Genomic DNA, 19,371 nt, shown 5'->3' on the forward strand with positions numbered 1-19,371 from the left:
GCAAATGATAACAAAGATTCCAGTTTTACAAAGATTGCTCTTAACAATGCGAGAACCAGCAGGGTGTGTTTTATAGTCCTACCCCAAACTAAATGACATAGTGTTGTTGTTTTTTTACCAGCATGTACCTATATCAAAGAACCTCCTGATAGCCTGCCTGCTGTTGCCATGGAAGAGAAGGATGCAGATGAATAGGGGCAAATGGTGGTGTTGAATACCAATGAGCCCAGGAGCCGATAGCTCACAAACATGTTTAACGTTTTTTTTTGCTAAACTACTGACAATGTTTTCTATTTTTTTGTATTTTGTTTTTAATGGCCCAATAATATGTCTGGACAACGGAAGTGGTCAGTAAGAGTGGCCATGTTGTACGTAATCTCATTGAAACTCAATATCTGGATTAATACCAGGCTTCAGTTTCCACTGTAGACATTTAATAAAGTTATAATGCTAAAATTTGGCCACAGAATACTGAAGATGTTTGCTCGGACCCACGCTGAGGGTTGCATCCTTATCGTAGCTTACCGAGCTTCAATAAAAACATTTTTTGTTCCCCACACAAATCTCATTCAGCCTGAGAGCGTCTCCCCTGTTGAGGATATTTGCATTGCCCTGTTGTTCTCCCTCTGGTGAGACCTGACTTCTAAAGACAACATGCCCTTATAAAGGATATTGCGGGATTATGGAAACCGCTCTGTGGGAGGAAGAGTCGTCTCCTCATTGGCGTCTTTGCCTTCCATAGATTTCTCTAGTATTTGGCTAGCAGGGAGCAAGAAAGCGACAAAAAATTGCAGGTATCAAGCTGCGTCTCCAGTGGCAGCAAGCTGATTCTGGGTATTATGGGTCCCTTTCCTCCTTTAAAGCTCCCCCAGTAAGCAACGTCGTCAACCGCAAGTGTGTAATAATACTGGCTAGCTTTGAAACGGCGAGCTCATTTACAAACAGCTGTAGCCATTGACAGGACAAAGCACAGTTCAAAGTACATTAACAGGGCTTGGCAAGCATGATGAGGTCCGGAATCCTTTCGGTTCTCGGTTGGACAGCATGCCGTGTCAAGCTTGAATAACCATATTAAAACTCTTTGCTGTCAGCCCCAGTGGCTGTTCCCAGAAGACTATGAAAGCAGTTTAGATCTCACCTCAACCTTATTGCAAATACCAAAACCTCTGCATTCTATTATCATACACAAAAAGCACAGAGCATAAGGGACTCTTCCGTGGGCTGTTTTCTTGAGACTGGTAATATTTCTTTATTAGGTGACACGGTGACATGACTCATCTGTTTGTCATCTGGCTCCACGGCGGTCGGTACGAGGGAGCTTACGGCAGACCGATGATGGTGATCTTTATCACTCGCGCTCTGTTCATTACCCCTCTGCAGTGACACTCATATCCTGGCAGATGGTCACTTTCCGATTGATTTGCCACGTTGGGGAGATTAAAATATTATGGCTCCAAAGAGACCGTCCACTGTCCTCGTCAAATTAGCATTTTTGCCTGGCTGTTGCTCACTGAATGGGTCAATGTCACCCCAAAGGTGATGACGGAATTAGAGTAGGATCATGGGAATTGGGCAGCAGAGATGCAGGAACTCCTGACTTACCGTCACAGCGAAAGCTGATCCTGGTGTTTCCTGTAAGGACGCTAGGACTACTAGCTGTGCTTACGTGGGTGTAGCTAGTGCATAAACACGTTAATACTTTTAGAAATGTGTATATCTCGCCATTTTTTAAATAGACAAGTAGGCCTATTATATTTTAAACAGGTTTATTTTTCTTGGCTGCAGAGCGGTGAAAAAATTACAAATTTGAGACCATCAGTAGTGAACTGTACAAACATGGCCCGGTTTCACAGACGGGGCTTAGACTAAGCCAGGATTAGGCCTTAGTTCAATTTAATTAGCTTTTATAAATGTGCCTTAGAAAAAACAATACTGATGTGCATCTTGAGACAAAACAATGGCACTGACATATTTTAAGATATGTCTGTGTGAGTTGCTTTCAGTTAAAACAGCTCAAACATGCATTTTAGTCTGGGACTAGCTTAAACCTTGTCTGTGAAACCGGGGACATGTCATTTAAGGAGTAATTTTACTGAGACTAGCACCTGACAAGCGTCTGGTTACCTTTCGACAAATCATTTAACACTATCAGGTTAATTAATATTCATGAACAAAGCTGGTAAGATTTACAATGTGTCACCCTTACTTTCCTGATCATCTCTGTGCTACCAGAACACTTTACTTAAAGCCTTTATGTATAATGCATTATAAAGGTATTCATAAGTGCACAATTATACAGTTAGTGATATTATTATTTGTATTTTACTAATTTGGGCTTGCAAATTACTAGTTGAAAAGTACTGGATATAGGAATTAAACTACCAACGGTGTAATAAGATGCATTATCGAAACTTCTTTGCCCTGACATCGTACAAAATCTTGTGTAATTAAAAACACATGCATCAGGTTTCTGCGACGAATCTCGGCGGTACAAAAGCACCTTGTATGTATAAAAACATTTACATGGTAACAGAGCTCGATGAGGTTAAATGGGAGGTGTATTTGAGCCCTGATTAAAAGGCTCTCCCACCAGTCACACCAAGCAGATCTGTGGAGTCATGTACAGCAGTGCAACTGATAAGGTAGGGCTCTGAAAGGACTCCATTGTGTGTCGGCGTGGGGCCTGTTCGCTGGAGTTCAGAGTTGGCTACCTATCTACCTGAAAGGAATTGAAAAGCGACCCTTGTGGTGACTGACCAGAATGACTGATAAGCCTCAGGGGGAGATTATAGCGATTATGGCACTGCTGGAGAGGTTGCCATGGCGATGAAATCGAGCATTCTCTTTAATATATTATTTACTGCCTCCGTTCCTGACCCACGTCATTTAATCAGGAGACCCATTCACTTTTAAAAGCACCGGTTCATGCACAGGAAGCTTGCACACCTCTGCCTGTGTTCCGCACAGCATAATACAGATATGGGAAAAAACATCAGGCTGAGCATAAACTATACATGAAAACCAGCCCAACAGTCAGTTTACACATCGCCACAGGAAAGGCACAAGAGGCAGACCACAGGCTGTTTTTCTAAAGCCAAAAAAAACAATAAAAAACACTGGATGACTAATGTTTTGTGATGTCCAGACTATTATTAGACAAATCAAATACATTTATGGCAGATTTTCGGTGAAGTGCTTTAAATGGCAAATGAATGAGTCGTTGATTGAAGTTTGAAGACATTTGAATATTACGTTTGAATGAGCAAACTCATAACGTTGGGAGTAGAATGGCTGACCCATCGCTCAGTGGGCTTTGGTCATATTACACAGGGCTGAACATGTCAAAGTCAAGTAGTTAGTGGACATCACTAAAGCTTCTATAGAGGAAACTTTGGCTCCATGTCATTGAGGTGCAAATGTCTTTCAAATGGACTTTGTCCTTCCTGCTGTCTGACCACGAATGCTCATTGACCCTGACCGGCTAAAACCAGAGCGGAAATTATATAAACCCTGAACTTTGAGACAAAGGAGACTGTGGATCCTTGGCTTTATTGAGATAATAAAGGAAATTAAGCAAGAAACGAGGATCTGACTTCCAAATCTCTCTATGCAGCATAATACGTAAAAAATCATTTTCTTTCCCTTGAAAGAATTATAATCCGTTTCCAAACGCTATTGGGTGTACTAATCTAAATTACTTTTCTTTCTCCTGAGCAAAATGCCAAATTTGGTTTCTTTAGTGTTGTCACTATGTTTTCCCACCCCTTATTTCAATGTTTCTTTATTTTCTAAAGTTAAAAACAGGATTTTTTTTTTTGTCAGTCGTGAGCCTTAATATAATATTATCTTTAATAAAACTGGATTTTCACATTTTCTGAAGAAAATGTGAAAAGTGGTTGCCCATCCAAAACCCATCGCTACAATTTTAGGATATTTTGGGTGGTTGTCAAGGTGTTCACATTGCTACACAGTTGCTATGGCGCTCTTGTTGGTTGCTGGGTGTTCTAGGCAAAAATCTGATGTCTAATCACTTCGAAAAGTGTAAAGAAGTCAGATTAAATATGTATGTATTTATCTGTAGATTGACACTTTTAATGAAAGATGATTCATCAATTTGGCACAATCCTCCTTAGTTATCTAGTAACCTTGGGGCAGTTGTTCAAAGGTAAGCTGATCGGATTTTGGTTATCGGATTGGATCAAATCTTGAAAATGGGTTGTTCAAAAGGGAAAGAAGGAATCTGAAATCAGATTAGATCACGGAATCCAATCCTAGTTTTAATCTGGATCAAACCTTCAGTTTGTGTTGTTCAAAACTTGTCAGTAGGATTTGGATAACTTTGATCCAAAAAAACAGTATTATCCTGATCCCAACAGGGGGTAGGATTTCAAGGTGGATTCCAGGAAGAAAATGTAGTAAAAATTTAAAACTGGTCAAAAAATACAACATTTGTATCATATAATACACAAACACATATAATTTTATTTTGCTCTTGATTAGTTAGGCTAATTGTTAAAGTAATAAAATAGAAGTAGACATTAGGCTACCTATTAATCCTTTCGGTAGCCTACAGTCAAAGTAAAAAAAGATTTAGCCGCCATTAAAAATACCCAAACAGCTGTAAATATCAAACAAAATAATAACTATATTAAATTTAAAATGTTTTTTTATCACTTATACGACTTTTTACTTCTTATCAATTATAAGAGATGAACCAGTCAAAAGTTCAAAAGTCTTTTTTCCCAACTCATATTTTTTCCATCACCATGTCTCTTTAGGGGTTCCGTAGAGCACTAGTCATCCAGATTTGATAATCTGAAAAGGTGTGTATCTGGATCAAGGTGATCCAATCCAATTTTGCTTTGAAAAAATCCAGCTTACTTTTACACAAAAGTAAGATGGATTACCTGATCCTGGATAGCAAAACATGGGATTTCCAAATCCAGATCATTTTGATCCAGATTAAATGTTTTGAACTGGCCCCTTAAAATAAGCAAAGTGCAGAATTCATTTTCTTCGTCATTGTCATTTATGCACCTTTTGTACAATTTTGTAATGTAATAATAATTATCTCGTAGTCGTGGTGAGTTTTCTTCTTAAGGCACCCACACACTACAAGAGAATCGGGACGATTTTGGGCTCAATTCTCAATTTCTCAATTCCCTATGACAATCCTAAGTAATGTCCAGATTATCTTGATGGTTCTACAGTTTATTTGATCAGATTTTCAGATTTTGTGAGCTTTTCTTTTTTTCCTGAAAATAGCATACTAAGTGAAAATAGTGATATATTCTATTTACACCATGTAAAAGTAGTTCTTTGCAATATGTGTAAATAGTAATTAGATGCTATATCAGTATTGTTGTACATATAGGCGGAGCTAGTGCGGATAGCACTTGCCAACAAGGCACGCTATTTGCACTTGGTGCAAATAGACCCTCTGCCCCCCCCCCCCCCCCCCATCCTCCAGCATGTTTGTTTACTCTAAAGTCACGTTTGACGATGAGAGATTTTGATATATTTTCCATGTTCACAGTCTGGAATCTGCTTGTTTGTGAATGGAATCTGTCAGTGTGTATTGTGCTGTCTCTTATCGCAACACTCCACTCTAGAGTAACAAAACTGTTAAATATATGATTTTTTGACCGTCAAGTGGTCTCACAAATTTCGAAAATCTGATGAGATTTTAAAAATATTTTAGTTAGGGCCAGCCTTTAAGCAGGTCATGAAGGACACATTTATCTACAAGAATTGAATAATCATTGACCTTTAGCAGTGACACGTTTGTGTGCATTTTGTTTTGTGATTTCACTAGAACGAATAGATAGTCTTCACAATGGGGTTAAGCAATAGATTGAACAGCTTGTCTGTATAAAGATTGCGCAGTGTGCATGAGCGCCAAGAGAACTGATAACAATGAGCATTCACCATGATTTAAAAAACAACGCATTCCAGCAATAGATCGCTTCATATTTAACACAAATGAACAAATTGCTAATCAAATGGAGATGTTTTTTTTCTATTAGGTACATCTGTGCTGCGGGATGTTTCAAAAAGTGGGGGGACAGCATCGACCCTGGCAAAAAGTGGTGGGGACATGTCCCAACAGTCCCACCAGCAAATTACGCCTATGAATTATCTTATCAGATTTTCAGATTTTGTGAGTTTTTCTTTTTTTCCTGAAAATAGCATACTAAGTGAAAATAGTGATATATTCTATTTACCCCATATAAAAGTAGTTATTTGCTATATGTGCAAATAGTCATTAGATGCTATTTATACTTTATTTTGACAGATACATACTATTTGCACCTCAGTATTGTTGTACATAAACAGGATGCAATAATAACATAGAGTGTAAATGATTATATTTATTAAAATTATTAAGTGGATGCTGCCTTAATGGAACAATAAAAGCCCTCCCTACACCTATCCCTAACCCTACCCAATAAATGCTTTTATTATTATTAAACATTTCGTACTTCGCACTTTATTTAAATTTTTCAGATTCGAACCCGGGTCGATCACGTCACAACTTCTTTAAAGGTCCCATTCCGCATGATCCCATTGTTCAAACTTTAGTTAGTGTGTAATGTTGCTGTTAGAGCATAAATAATACCTGTAAAATTATAAAGCTCAAAGTTCAATGCCAAGCGAGATATTTTATTTAACAGAAGTTCCCTTTCAAAGCCTACAGCGAACGGCTGGCTTGGACTACATCCTGGTACTTCCTTCTTTAATTACGTCAGTAGAGCAGTAGAACAGACTAACCTCCGCCCACAAAGAAACGCGAAAAAGGGGGCGCGGTCTTGTTGCTGTCCCACGTGGAGAAGCGGACGTGTCGCGTGGAGAAAAGGAACTGTTGCGTTGAGTGTGTTTATCGCCATGTCTTCGAGACGCTGTTATTTTCATCCAGGAGTCAAATCACCTTTGTTTGGCTTTCCCAGGGACGCTGTAGAGATTATTGAACGCATACATCTCTCCGTTAAGAGGCGTGACCTTTCCAACATGCGCTAAGCTGCTGTCGAATCACAACACAGGAACTGCTGGCACGTGCGCTAAGCTGCGGTCGAATTACAACACGGTAAGCGCTTGCACAATCAGAACTCGTTACGTATTTCTGAAGGAGGGACTTCATAGCACAAGGAAATCACCAGCCGTTTTTAGGACGGTGAAAACAGCGGTACACAGATAAGTACATTGTGTGAAAAATACTGTGTTTTTTTACACGCGAAACATGAACACATGTTATATTGCACACTGTAAACACAATCAAAGCTTCAAAAAAACACGAAGAACGGGACCTTTAAGCCTTATGCTTTACTGACTACACCACTGAAAATGTTGAAATACATTTTCAGTTATTTTTTTTATCTTGTTATTCACAAACAGGCATTGTTAGGCGGAGCTGGTGCGAATAGCACTTGCCAACAAGGCACGCTATTTGCACTTGGTGCAAATAGACACTCTGTTCTTTTTCCCCCATCTTCCAGCATGTTTGTTTACTCTAAAGTCACGTTTGACGATGAGAGATTTTGCAATATTTCCCGTGTTCACAGTCCGGAATCGGCTTGTTTGTGAATGGAATCTATTAGTGTGTGTTGTGCTGTCTCACATCGCAACACTCCACACTAGAGGAACAAAATTGTTAAATCTATGATTTTTTTATCGTCAAGTGGTCTCACAAATTTCGAAAATCTGATGAGATTTAAAAATCTTTTAGTTAGGGCCAGCCTTTAAGCAGGTCTTGAAGGACACATTTATCTACAAGAATTGAATAATAATTGACCTGTAGACTTTATCTGATGGTTTAATAGACTGTTTGTTGGGGATGTTTGTCTTACACGTCAGGAGTAATGTGTCCTATATTTGCCCCACAAAAAAATCATTACCACTGTTCATTAATTAATCAACTGCTTAAAATCTGCAGTAACAAGCTCCTTTACTGTCAGAAAATGTTAGCCAGACTGCAGCAATGAGATGTACAAAATGCTTTTAAAGGCGTTTGGTTAACATGTACTCTGTTTGAATGTTAAAAATTCTTTTAAATTTAAAAGCAGTGGCTGCAAATTTCTTTTCTGTAATATATATTTAATTAACTGATACAATGTTAATGTTCCAGCCTACTTGAACTACTTTAATCTGCTTTTGTAACATTTTTACAGTATAGTGAAAAAAATCCCTCTCCACAGAATGAAGTCTTTTCCCCTTAATTAGATTTGGAAGTCTGTCCCTTTCTCTCTCTCTCTCTCTCTCTCTCTCTCTCTCTCTCTCTCTCTCTCTCTCTACTGTATAGATTTGACCGTGTCCTGAAATATCCGTCCATAACAGCATGAGTCAGCAGTGACTCCAGGCCTAATCAATTGTCCTGCTTTTGGAAAGCTGTTTATGAAGCAGGCTCCAGCAGACTACATGATGCATGAACTGTGCTGGTGGGCGTTTCGGGGCTCTGGCAATGGGAATGTGTTTTAATGTAATTCCCAGACACTCGAGAAGTATCGCATGTTGTAAACTTGACATGCCAGGCCGCAAAAACACGTCGAAGTTTCTCATTATCGTCCCTTCCACGCCCTCAACATACTCTGGTTTTCCTGGTGTTCTGGTGAAATGAAAGAATGGAGTGTGGTTGAGAGGATCAAATCTGCTGCCATGTGGCGGAACCGCAGCTCAGGAAAATGGAGAGTTTTAGCAGAGCCGATCGGATGAGGTGAAAAAGGGGGTGGGTTTGGCTGTGCTATTCCTGTGTAGTTGGAGTCAGAAGGGAAAAGGGCAAAGTGAGATAATGCAGCCCGGTCTGATGGACACCGCAGCAGCCCCATTGATCCGCTCAAACACCATTGTGACCTCACAATCGAGTTGCATTAGTGTACGGTGGAATGTAGGCCAGGGGAAAGGGACCATGACTTAAAATGTTAACGCAAAAGACAGAAAAGGCCTATAAATCATGATCAAATTTAATCACATTATCTATGTCAATTTACCTGAATGCTTCATGAGCTCTGTTCACTGAACCCAGTTCAGCCTATCCACGACTTGCCCATTTTAAAAAAAATATATAGTTTTGGGTCGGTATGATTGTTAATGTTGTTAAACAAAGTCTCTTATGATCACCAAGGCTGCATTTATTTGATCAAAAATACAGTAAAACAGTAATGTTGTGAAATATTACTATTTAAAATAACTCTTTTCTATTTGAATATATTTGTAATTTGCCCTTGCGATGAATTTTCAGCATCATTACTCCAGTCTTCAGTGTCACATGATCCTTCAGAAATAATTTTCATTTGCTGATCTGGTGCTCAAGAAACATTTATTATTATTATCTTTTTTTAATAATCTCTGTTAAAAGTTAAATAAAAAGCAGCTTTACCTTGTGCCATCTTGTCTGTCAGATACTTAAGTTTCAATCCATCAAACGCATAGTGTGACCACAGCCTCACTTGCACACTTTCATCGCTGGTCGCACATTCGTTTGCCGGGAGGTGAAACTTCCTGGTGGTGCTGGAGCATTGTTCGTCTAGTGTTCCCAGCAGACATTAGCTGAAAAAAATAAAAAATTACCCCAAAAAATTACCCAGCAGGCTGAACCCAGCATTTTTCAGAGTGACCCAGCACATGGGTAAAAATGTTTAAAATAACCCAATAAAATGACCCAGCTGACTAAACCCAGCATTTGGGTTAAAAAAAAAATAAAGCATTTTTTAGAGTGCAGTAGTGTAATGTTAAGAAAGAAAAAAAGCCTTTGGTTTCATATATGGTAAAATCACTGTGTTTTTTTTTATAGTTTTTTAAAAAATGTTGGCAACAGATAAACAATTATACTAATAAACAATATTTCAGCCAAGTAATGTAGTTCTTTACGTAGCAACTAGTTTATTGCCATTTTACAATGGTTTTGAATGCTGTCCACCCAATCATAGTGCAGATTCGAAACTACCAGTTAGCATTTTATTGAGCTTTACCTCTCACTGGTGGTTTTTACCGAGTCACAAAGCGAATTGCATGTTGTTGAGTAGCGTGCTCTATAAAATGACATATGTGAGGCGGCAACACCTGTCATCAGTCAAAACTTGCTGCTGTGTTTCATTTCTAATGGTCACAAGGAATGACTAAAGATTTGAAAAAAACCCACAATAAATCTTGGTTCAACAAACCTAGATTTGATTTCCACTGAATGGACTTTTTAAAGTCATTTGAATCCATTTTGCTGTCAGTGTCTTTGAGAACATCTCAACATGTCAAACTCATGGAGAAATGCTGTGGATAAAACTGTGTTCTGACTGAATAATTACAGGAGAAGCTTCTCAGCAGACAGATTATTTTCCTCTTCATTTAAAAACATGAATGGGGGGAAAAAAGGCAGAGTCATGTTGACTTCATAATTTCACTTACGTGAATAAATCAATTGTACAGACTGATTTTAGATGGATTTTTACTTAATGTGGCCACATTTATACACATTGCTGGAGGAAATATAGATTAAACAGCAGTCTTTCTCCCAGGTTATGAATCTTTCTAATAAATTATGTATTTTTTTAACAAGACACATTTTAACACCATTTATAGTCTGAGGAGGATCATACAATACAGCAAGCAAATCAAAAATGATGCAAATAAACATGACTTCTACTGTAAGATTATTATTATTATTATTTTTAAGTGGTTTGCTTTTAAAATACACCTTCTGGGCAGATGGATGTAATTCTCAGTCATAGCACATTATTGATTATTTTTCTTATACTTATTTTCTGGTGCATCCGTGCTGCGTTTTGCATGTGAGATTAATTTCTAAAAATAGAGATATATTTAAGGTCAGGGCCTGTGATTGGCTGAATGTATTTTTGACATTAGCGTGATTAAGGAAATGCCCTTTACATGCTGTTTAGAGCTCAGTACCAAATTTCCCTCTCAGAACAGACATTTGATGCTCTTCACTTCAGCAGCAGGTTTTTTTTTTTTTTTTTTTTTTTCACTGACTATCTGTTGTCTGGCATTTCTTACCCTTCCATAAAATGGAGATAAATACTTTTGTCAGTACTTTATATTTTTGTAACATCGTTAAAATTGTTGGATCTGTCATTCTTTATTTATGTAAATACATTTTTTAAAATAAAAACATTCAGATTTCACTGTAATTTTGTTTCGTTTTGGTAAACTAATGATATAATTAGTGTAAATATATAATTAAAGTTTTTAGCATTATGGTATTATTTTCCAATTCTCTTACTGTATATGTATATAATACATTTGTTAAAAACATGATTTGAATATTTGTTCAAAGGTACAACAAATACTACCGTGATGTATAAAGACTTTACAATTTAAATAATATATGTATTTGCATTAGTAAAAATATTTATTTCACATTGCAGTTATGAGAATTTTATATTAAAGCAAAAAAGTTTTGCAGTATCATTTTTCTTTTTCTAAAGTCTCTCTCTCTATCTTTCAGGGTTTAGCCGGGCAGCTATGCCGTTTGGTCTGGTGAGGCGGGAGCTGTCTTGCGAGGGTTATCCCATTGACCTACGTTGTCCAGGAAGTGATGTCATCATGATCGAGACTGCCAATTACGGCCGGACAGACGACAAGATCTGCGATGCTGACCCCTTTCAAATGGAAAACATCAACTGTTATCTGCCCGATGCATTCAAAATCATGTCTCAAAGGCAAGTTCTTTCATGCTAAGATCTATCACATTTCTCCCTCCTTTTACAAAAATCTCTCTTCAAAACGTGTCTTCTCTCTCTCTCATTCGGCCGTCTTTGATTACACAGCGCATGAATACGAGCATCTTCAGTGGCGTGCATGAAGAATATTTCTCTCCGCATTCTACACAACCAAACCAAACAGATCTCAATGCGCTCAATTTCTTTTGAGTTTAGACAGTGTCGTACATCTGGAGGCTTGTGCTAAAAAAACAGGAAGTGATGTGTGAGCAGGGCTTTGATACGTATTGCAGCGGGAGTGGCATACAGTTCCGCTCAGCTTATTATAAGAACGTTGTGATTCGGGGGAAATAGGTTTGAAAATGTGGCGTCTCAATTAGTCCTTTCAGCTGCAGGCAATTAGGCGTCTCAAGTGGGTGTTAATCTACACAGGAACTCTAGGCAGGGATTTGCCTTCGCAGGTCTGCAGAAGTCCAGATGTGAAATTGCATTGTTGTGCACTTTTCATCTTGTTAGTTTTCTGGTCAATAATGAATCACCAACAACTTCACAATCTGTCATTGCTACAGTTGCATTAATAATAGATTGCTTTACTTAATAATGGAAGCTTTCACTCAATGCTACTTCATTTATTGGCAAAAGAAAACTTTCTTTTTTTTTACTGTTGATTTAGGCTTATATCAAATTAATTTATATAAACAATGCTATGTCCCGTGGGTTTGTGTTGCCTATTAACTTGTTTAATAATGTGGAATTATTTAAGGGTTTGAGCAACTAGAAGCACTACATTGTTGTGTGTTGGCCTTCTCTTGGTCCTTTTGTGTATTGTTTTACATATTAGACAATTTAGATATTGTTGAGACCAAAATAAATACCTGATCAGAACTTCAGAGAAGAGAAAAATATATGCTTAATTTTATTCTATATCCACAATGTAATTGTTTATCTTTTAGTTATATATTTGAGACAAACAGGTGTTTTTTATGACTTAAAGGGAAACTTCACCGCTGGCAAAATGGTCTTTCAATAAAACTCGCCTGCCTATACAGTAGAAAGTTAAAATAAAAAAGCAAAAAAACGATTTGAGAGATCAGAGAATAAGGCCCCTACTTTAACAATCTAAGCGCATGGTCTAAAGCACACAGCGCAAGTGCACTTAGGGCGTTTCCGAATACACTTTTGCCAGTTTAACAATGGGAAAAATGGTCGGCGAACCCAGCGCATGGTCTAAAAGGGTTGTCCCTATTCTCTTAATGAGTCATGGGTGTGTTTTGGGCATAACATGCAATAAACCAAAGCCTTATCTCCCATTCCCTCTAAAAACCAGTTGCACTTGCTCCCTGAAGGATTCGCTATTTACATGGTGGTATATAGACACCCTCAACCTGATGAGTCAGTTTAAATACATGTGTGTATTGCCACGTTTGGTTAAATAAGTAGACACTTTCATTCGTCATTACTGCAAATAGGTAATTCTGATACATGCAATGACTATCCATTATGACATGCAGGCATTTTTATCTTTATGTACACAATAATAATCTTTTACAATTTAATCCTTTTATTTTTAATATTTGGTCTGCTGCGCGTCCCTGGGTGTGTAAAAAGCAGAGTGTATGCGCGTTGTGCACCCGCAAATAGGTGCATATTACTAACGCTCCCTTTAAATAACACAAACAATACTGCGGCATTGACTTTAGACGAGGTTTCAGTTGGTCAATGCGGCACAGTCGTTTTTAGTTGCCTCAAAACAGTAACGTGCCAACAATGCGCCTGAACACACCTGCTTTTCAGACCAGCATGCCCATGGGCGCACAAATGGGTGCAAATGCATTTGCTATTTAAACAACATGGAGCAGGACGTGAAAATTATAACTGCGTCAGGATGAAACTAGCAGAAAACACTTGTGTTGCGCCTGGCGCCACATTGCGCCAAGTATATGATAGGCCCCAAAGAGTCTTCCCTTTTGCCAAATATAGGTAAGAAAACACCTTCACATACAGGTAAGAAATCTGTTCCGTTTTATCACAAAGCTGTTTAAAGAGTTGACATAGTACGATACAATTTTCAGTGATACATCTGTCCATCCGACTGTGGGCAGGATACAAAAATGCAGCAGGAAAAATTAAAAAAAAAATGTTTTACTGACAAATATTCATTTCTTGGTTCAGGTAACACAGAGAATGAGAAAACATTGTTAATTTACATATACTACCTATATTGTAACAATACAACCGTTACACTTTAATGCAAGGAACTTTTCATATTATAATACAATTCCTGTCAACTGTCGAGTCCTATTTTCACTAAAGCCAAATTGTACTTGCATTTGACGTTCTGTGAGTGTTGAGAGAAACAGGAAGTTATTTGGAAAACAAAGGGGAAATGTCATTTCAAATTTTTGCAGACTGGATCACTCACATTCGAACCATGGTTCACCAACAAGTTAGAAATATGTGTGCTGCGCTTTTATCCTAATTAACGTGGCTAATAAACGTATTGTTTAACTTATAAGCACAGCTGTGATCAAATTATTATGCAAGTTTTTGCAAGTCCTTTAGCAACACATCTGAAGCAAAACTTTCCTTTCCTGTCGTCCTTGCTCTGCTAAGTACCCTGCTTTGGGGAACATGAGGGAATGGCTGCAGTGCTGTACAGGGGAAATTTGTTCTGTATTCACACCATTAATATCCGTGACAGAGGCGTCCGCATGGCTCTCAGAAGACCAGCGTTAGCGCACAGCCGTGTACGGCACTCCCACTGTACATATGGTATTAGTGAATACTTCAAGCATTGCAGATTAAGCTTTCATAAGTCACCGTAAATACAGGCTTCTAGAAACAACAGCTACACCTGTTTAAGAATTCAGAGCATTGGGAATTTGTTGGCCTGGTAATAAAAGTCTTAAATAAAGCCCATGATTCCTGATTAGATATGTGAGGTTTGGGCTGCTTGATGCTATGAACAGAGGAAGTGAGGTTTATTCAGAACAGAATATAGATTTTTTTTTTTTTTTTTTTACTGCAATACTGATTGTACTAAAATAATTTTGCCTAATTTTGTTTACATTTGATTTCATTGGGATTTAGTTTTATTGTACTTTGTATTGGATGCATGATGAAATACTGCTTCAGTAGATCTCTGTCCTTTGACAAAATTTTCCCTGTTTAATGTTTAATTGTTACAAACAAATCAGTTTCTTCCCAAACTGAAGATCCAAACAACAAGTGGTTGTTTTTTGTGACATAAGTCAATGACTTGTTTGTCTGCCATAACACTGCGTATATTCAGATGATAGATAGGTTTAATATCAATTTGATTGATATTTAGATATGACATTTTAAATATGGAGCAGTTCTTCCAGGGATCATAATAAATTTTATATATAAAAAAAAATATATTTTACTTTGATATCATGCTACTGTGATAAATACAAAATGTGCTCTGCACCATCTTAGATGTGCTTTATATTATTATATATATTTTTATGATGTTTTTATAGATCAGTTAAGAACTGAATCACTAATCAAAGCAGGTTCCTGTCAACAATCTTCTTGTGATATACCAAATTTGATTGATAAAACATTGTCAGTGATAAGTTTAGTTTGCTCTGAGCTCCTAAACTAAAATAATTGATATAACAAATAATCTATTTTTCCTGTGGCCATTTTCTGGGCTTCTTAACTATAACACTTTCTAGATTCTTTGATATCTTGTTCAAACAATTGTTTATATACACATATTAATAAATTTGCTTGAAACAACTGATATATCAAATAATCTCATTTGTAATATATTTTTCTTTTGCGTGGCCATGTTATATCATATTAGTGAAGTTCAGATTTCCTGACTAAAACACTTCCTCCAACTTACCACATTATTGTTTTGCTTTAATGAGTGAAATTTCTACTGTAAATGTTGTGATATATTGAAAGCGTTGCTTCGGTGAGTGTTCAGAGTTTAGGAGGGAGAGATCTGTCTAATGAGGGGCGTCCTGTGAAACCGCTTGATGTGTGACTGTGGTGTGAAGAGCAAACACCAACTGTCAGCTAACAGGAACATTATGAGAATGAGAGTTTAGCATACAGTAGCCCCAAACAGTATTTGAACAGTTTATCCACATATTAAAATGTATAAATGTCAATGCATCAGATAACAAAATATCAAATCAAGTGGAGTTAATTTAAGGCTGTACAGACCTGTAGATCATTTGAATTGTTAAGAGAAACTGAATTTGTTACAATGTTGCATTTTCTTCTTGGTTCATTTCGCTTTCACAAGGCAACATTTCAAAGTGTACCAAAATGTGTTTATGCAAATCACATGTGAGTAAAGAGTTTCATCTGCTTCACATGCAAAAACTTATACAAATGTAGCCGTCATTCCTGCTATATATATTTATATATAATGGAGTTTGAATGGGAAATGTTGGAACAGCATTCTTGCAATGCATGGAGAAAAGCAATCAAACAACAATTTTAAGATTGGAGCTACCGATATTGTAACAATACAACCGTTACACTTTAATGGAGCTATTTAGTTTTCAACTGTGAGAACTAATGTGCTCCCTCACAGAATCAGACACTGCTGCTTGTTAAATAATACATTCCCTTTATGAATTATGATTCAGCTTGGTTTGTTTGGTCGGATTGCTTTCTTACCTCAACCAAGCCGACCCAAAATTAATTTTCAATCAGGGCGAGATCTCATTCAGGCAATCTCGGAGCAGTTGTTTTGGTGCAGATCCGAGCGTGATTGCTGTGTTCATATATGTCTAAACGAACCGAACTAAGGGAGAAAATGCACCAGGTTCCGAAACAAACGCTCCAAGCGAGCCAGATGTGAAAACACCCATTAATAAAGATAGAACAAACAGCCTTTTTAATAACAACATAACATAACGTAACGTAACATGTTTAGCTTTAATTAGTAAAATAAGGAGTATTTGGACACTTTGCAGTTGTCAAACAATGGAATTTATTCACAGTCAATGTGATGAATTACCAGCCCGATCTCACGGCAATTTGTACGTATCTGACGAGTTGCACAATCCGAATGATTTCGTACGAATGATCTAACCTCAAACCCCGCCCCTAAACCTACCCGTCACTGCTGTTTAGACAAATCATATGAATTCATCATATGAGGTGTACGAATTTGTATGAATTAGCCACCTCAAATACTTACGAATTGGTCCTGAGATAGCGTTGGAATTACACTTGTGGTTACTCTGAGAGGACACCCCGTGTGGCCTGGATGGGAAGACTTCATACATCCAATAAACTGGCATTGAAATAGTATCTTAAAAGTAATTGCACTAGAAATTTTGTAAAAAAAAAATGTATACAATAAAAAAATCAAGTTGTGTCAATTTAATTTTTTTTTCCCCCAGATCACATTTTTCACTTTTCCATCTATATTGTATCAATGCAACTTTTCAAAAATAATACAACTTTGTTAGGCTTGCTATGCAATTATTTTAACTCCAGAAGTTAGTATTAATCTTGTTCCTCTTTTAAGATAATTTGAGATCATAATTTATTCACATTGCACATTATGCAAATGAACAACACAGTGTGACTGAATGAAATATGAATGGGAACAGTCTCCCTATAATACAACTACAAATAACCAAACAACCAATCGCCACATTATGGCTCCAGCTTTGGCCGTGTGTTATAATTTTAGATCCATAATTCATTTATATGGGTAAACATGCTGATATTCTCATCTGTTACCACATATGAGTGCTCGTTAATAAAGAAACTCCCATATGAGGGACGTGTTTTTCAGCAAAGCTCGTGTCTATGTATAAATTCTCATCTTCAAACATGACCGGTGGGAATTCACAGCTGTGGACGGAGCAGCACTCTGTTCCACGTGCTTCGCTGCTTTTACGAAAATAAGGGAAAAAAAAGTCTCCACTTGTTTATTAGCAAATAGAACATAAGACAAATGAATTGTCAGGGTCGCGTGCTGAGGTAAAGAGAAATTACTGCAGGAAGAGTTGCTACCCCAAGGCCAGGTCAGAAAAACGCCAGCAGGCTAATTCACCCCATGCTGCGCTTACAGTAAAACATGCTCTCTATTCCCAAACCAAAGACCTTTGTTTCCAGATTCTTTTCCTCTAAGTTAGAACAATCATCCTACATTCTTCACAGGAATTGTGAGACACAGCATATGGTTTTCATGTTAAAATCTACAATAATATTCAGGTCTATAGATATGGCCCAACAAACACCACTACAAAAGGTTTATTAGTGGTTCTCTCCCAGAGGACTATTTACATTGTTTTTGAGTTGCTATGGTTCTTTTGGAGATTTAAAAAATAAAATGATATTAATACTACCATTGAGATTGTTTGGAATCTGGAAGATATTTAATCTTTTTGAAAGAAGCTTTTATATTCACTTATTTGATAAAATTCTTAAAAAGTAGTGGGATATTAATACAATTTAAGTTGTTTTAAATTTTTTATTAGATGTTGTGATAATTTATTCCTGTGATGGCAAAGCTGAATATTCTGTAGGCTTTACCTCAGTCTTCAGTCTGTCATGTGATCCCTCAGAAATCATTTTAATATGCTGCTTTGTACTTGAAGTACATTGATGGTTTATAAAGAACTAGAGTTATTTGTGAAAAAAGGACAATTTAAGGCTTTAAAACCTTTTTGTTTCTAAATTGAACCATTATGTTTCAGGGAAAAATGTAATTGCTTAGCAGATTTAACCAGTGGACAGCATAGAGGCAGACCTCAGGAACAACGTGACACAGATTGATGGACAATACATCTGCTACTTTTCCAGCAAACTCGCTGTACACTGTGTCTGTAAGCCATGAGATCATTTCTGCACTTTATCTTTTATTGATGTGCTTAATTTTAGTTCCTAGAACCCACATAAACCACCTTCTGCATGACTTCCTGTTAAACAGGCAGTGGAGGGATGGTTAGTTCATTCAGAGTGAAATGGCATATAGGGAAAATGAATCCATCATAGGTACAATCAGCCTGGCCTCAGGGGGGATTCACACAGATGTATAACTCATGTGCTGGCAGGTATGAACACTCATAGATGAGGCTGTTTATCTTTGTCGTTGGGTTGAAAAGGGCCACTTTGGCATCTATCCGCTCCGCTAATTCCCACCGTCTTTTATCTGGTTCCTGCTCTGGGCCACCATCCGTCCGTCCATCAGCTGTGTCTGCAGGGTCGCTCTTGGCTTAATGCGAGCCACAAGAGAAGCTATTGTGTTCACAGCTGACTGATATAGGAATGTTCAGGGTTCAATACAAGTTAAGCTTTATTAACGGCATTTGTATACCACAGAAAATAATATAGTTCACCTCGTTCACACAGATCCGCGAAAATGACTAAAAATGCTGTATTATGCACACCAGGCCAGTAGTTGGTGAAGATTTTTTTTGTAAAGAAACATTACTGGCCCTATTTTATCGATCTGAGCGCATGGTCTAAATTTCACAGCACAACTGCACTTTTCAGGCACTTTCACTTTTGCTAGTTTAAAGACGGGAAAAATGGTCGGTACGTGGGTGTGTTTTGATCGTAACGTGCAATAAACCAATCAGAGTCTCATCTCCCATTCCCTTTAAAAGCCAGTTGTGTCGGAAGTGACCAACTGAATGGGAACAGCTCGGTTATGTATGTAACCCTTGTTCCCTGATGGAGGGAATGGAAACGCCACGTC

At 37.6% G+C, this 19,371-nt stretch overlaps 1 protein-coding gene across 1 annotated transcript in view; it reads left to right on the plus strand.

Moving 5' to 3' along the window:
* Window positions 1–19,371, plus strand: part of adgrl2a (adhesion G protein-coupled receptor L2a) — a 118,130-nt gene that overhangs the window by 42,195 nt on the left and 56,564 nt on the right. The window contains exon 3 of the mRNA XM_079844496.1: window positions 11,453–11,666. Within this exon, the coding sequence (XP_079700622.1) occupies window positions 11,453–11,666 (214 nt within the window). The remainder of the gene's footprint in view (window positions 1–11,452; window positions 11,667–19,371) is intronic.

The sequence above is a fragment of the Gobio gobio genome, assembly GCF_949357685.1.
Source record: "Gobio gobio genome assembly, chromosome: 19".
NCBI lineage: Eukaryota > Metazoa > Chordata > Actinopteri > Cypriniformes > Gobionidae > Gobio > Gobio gobio.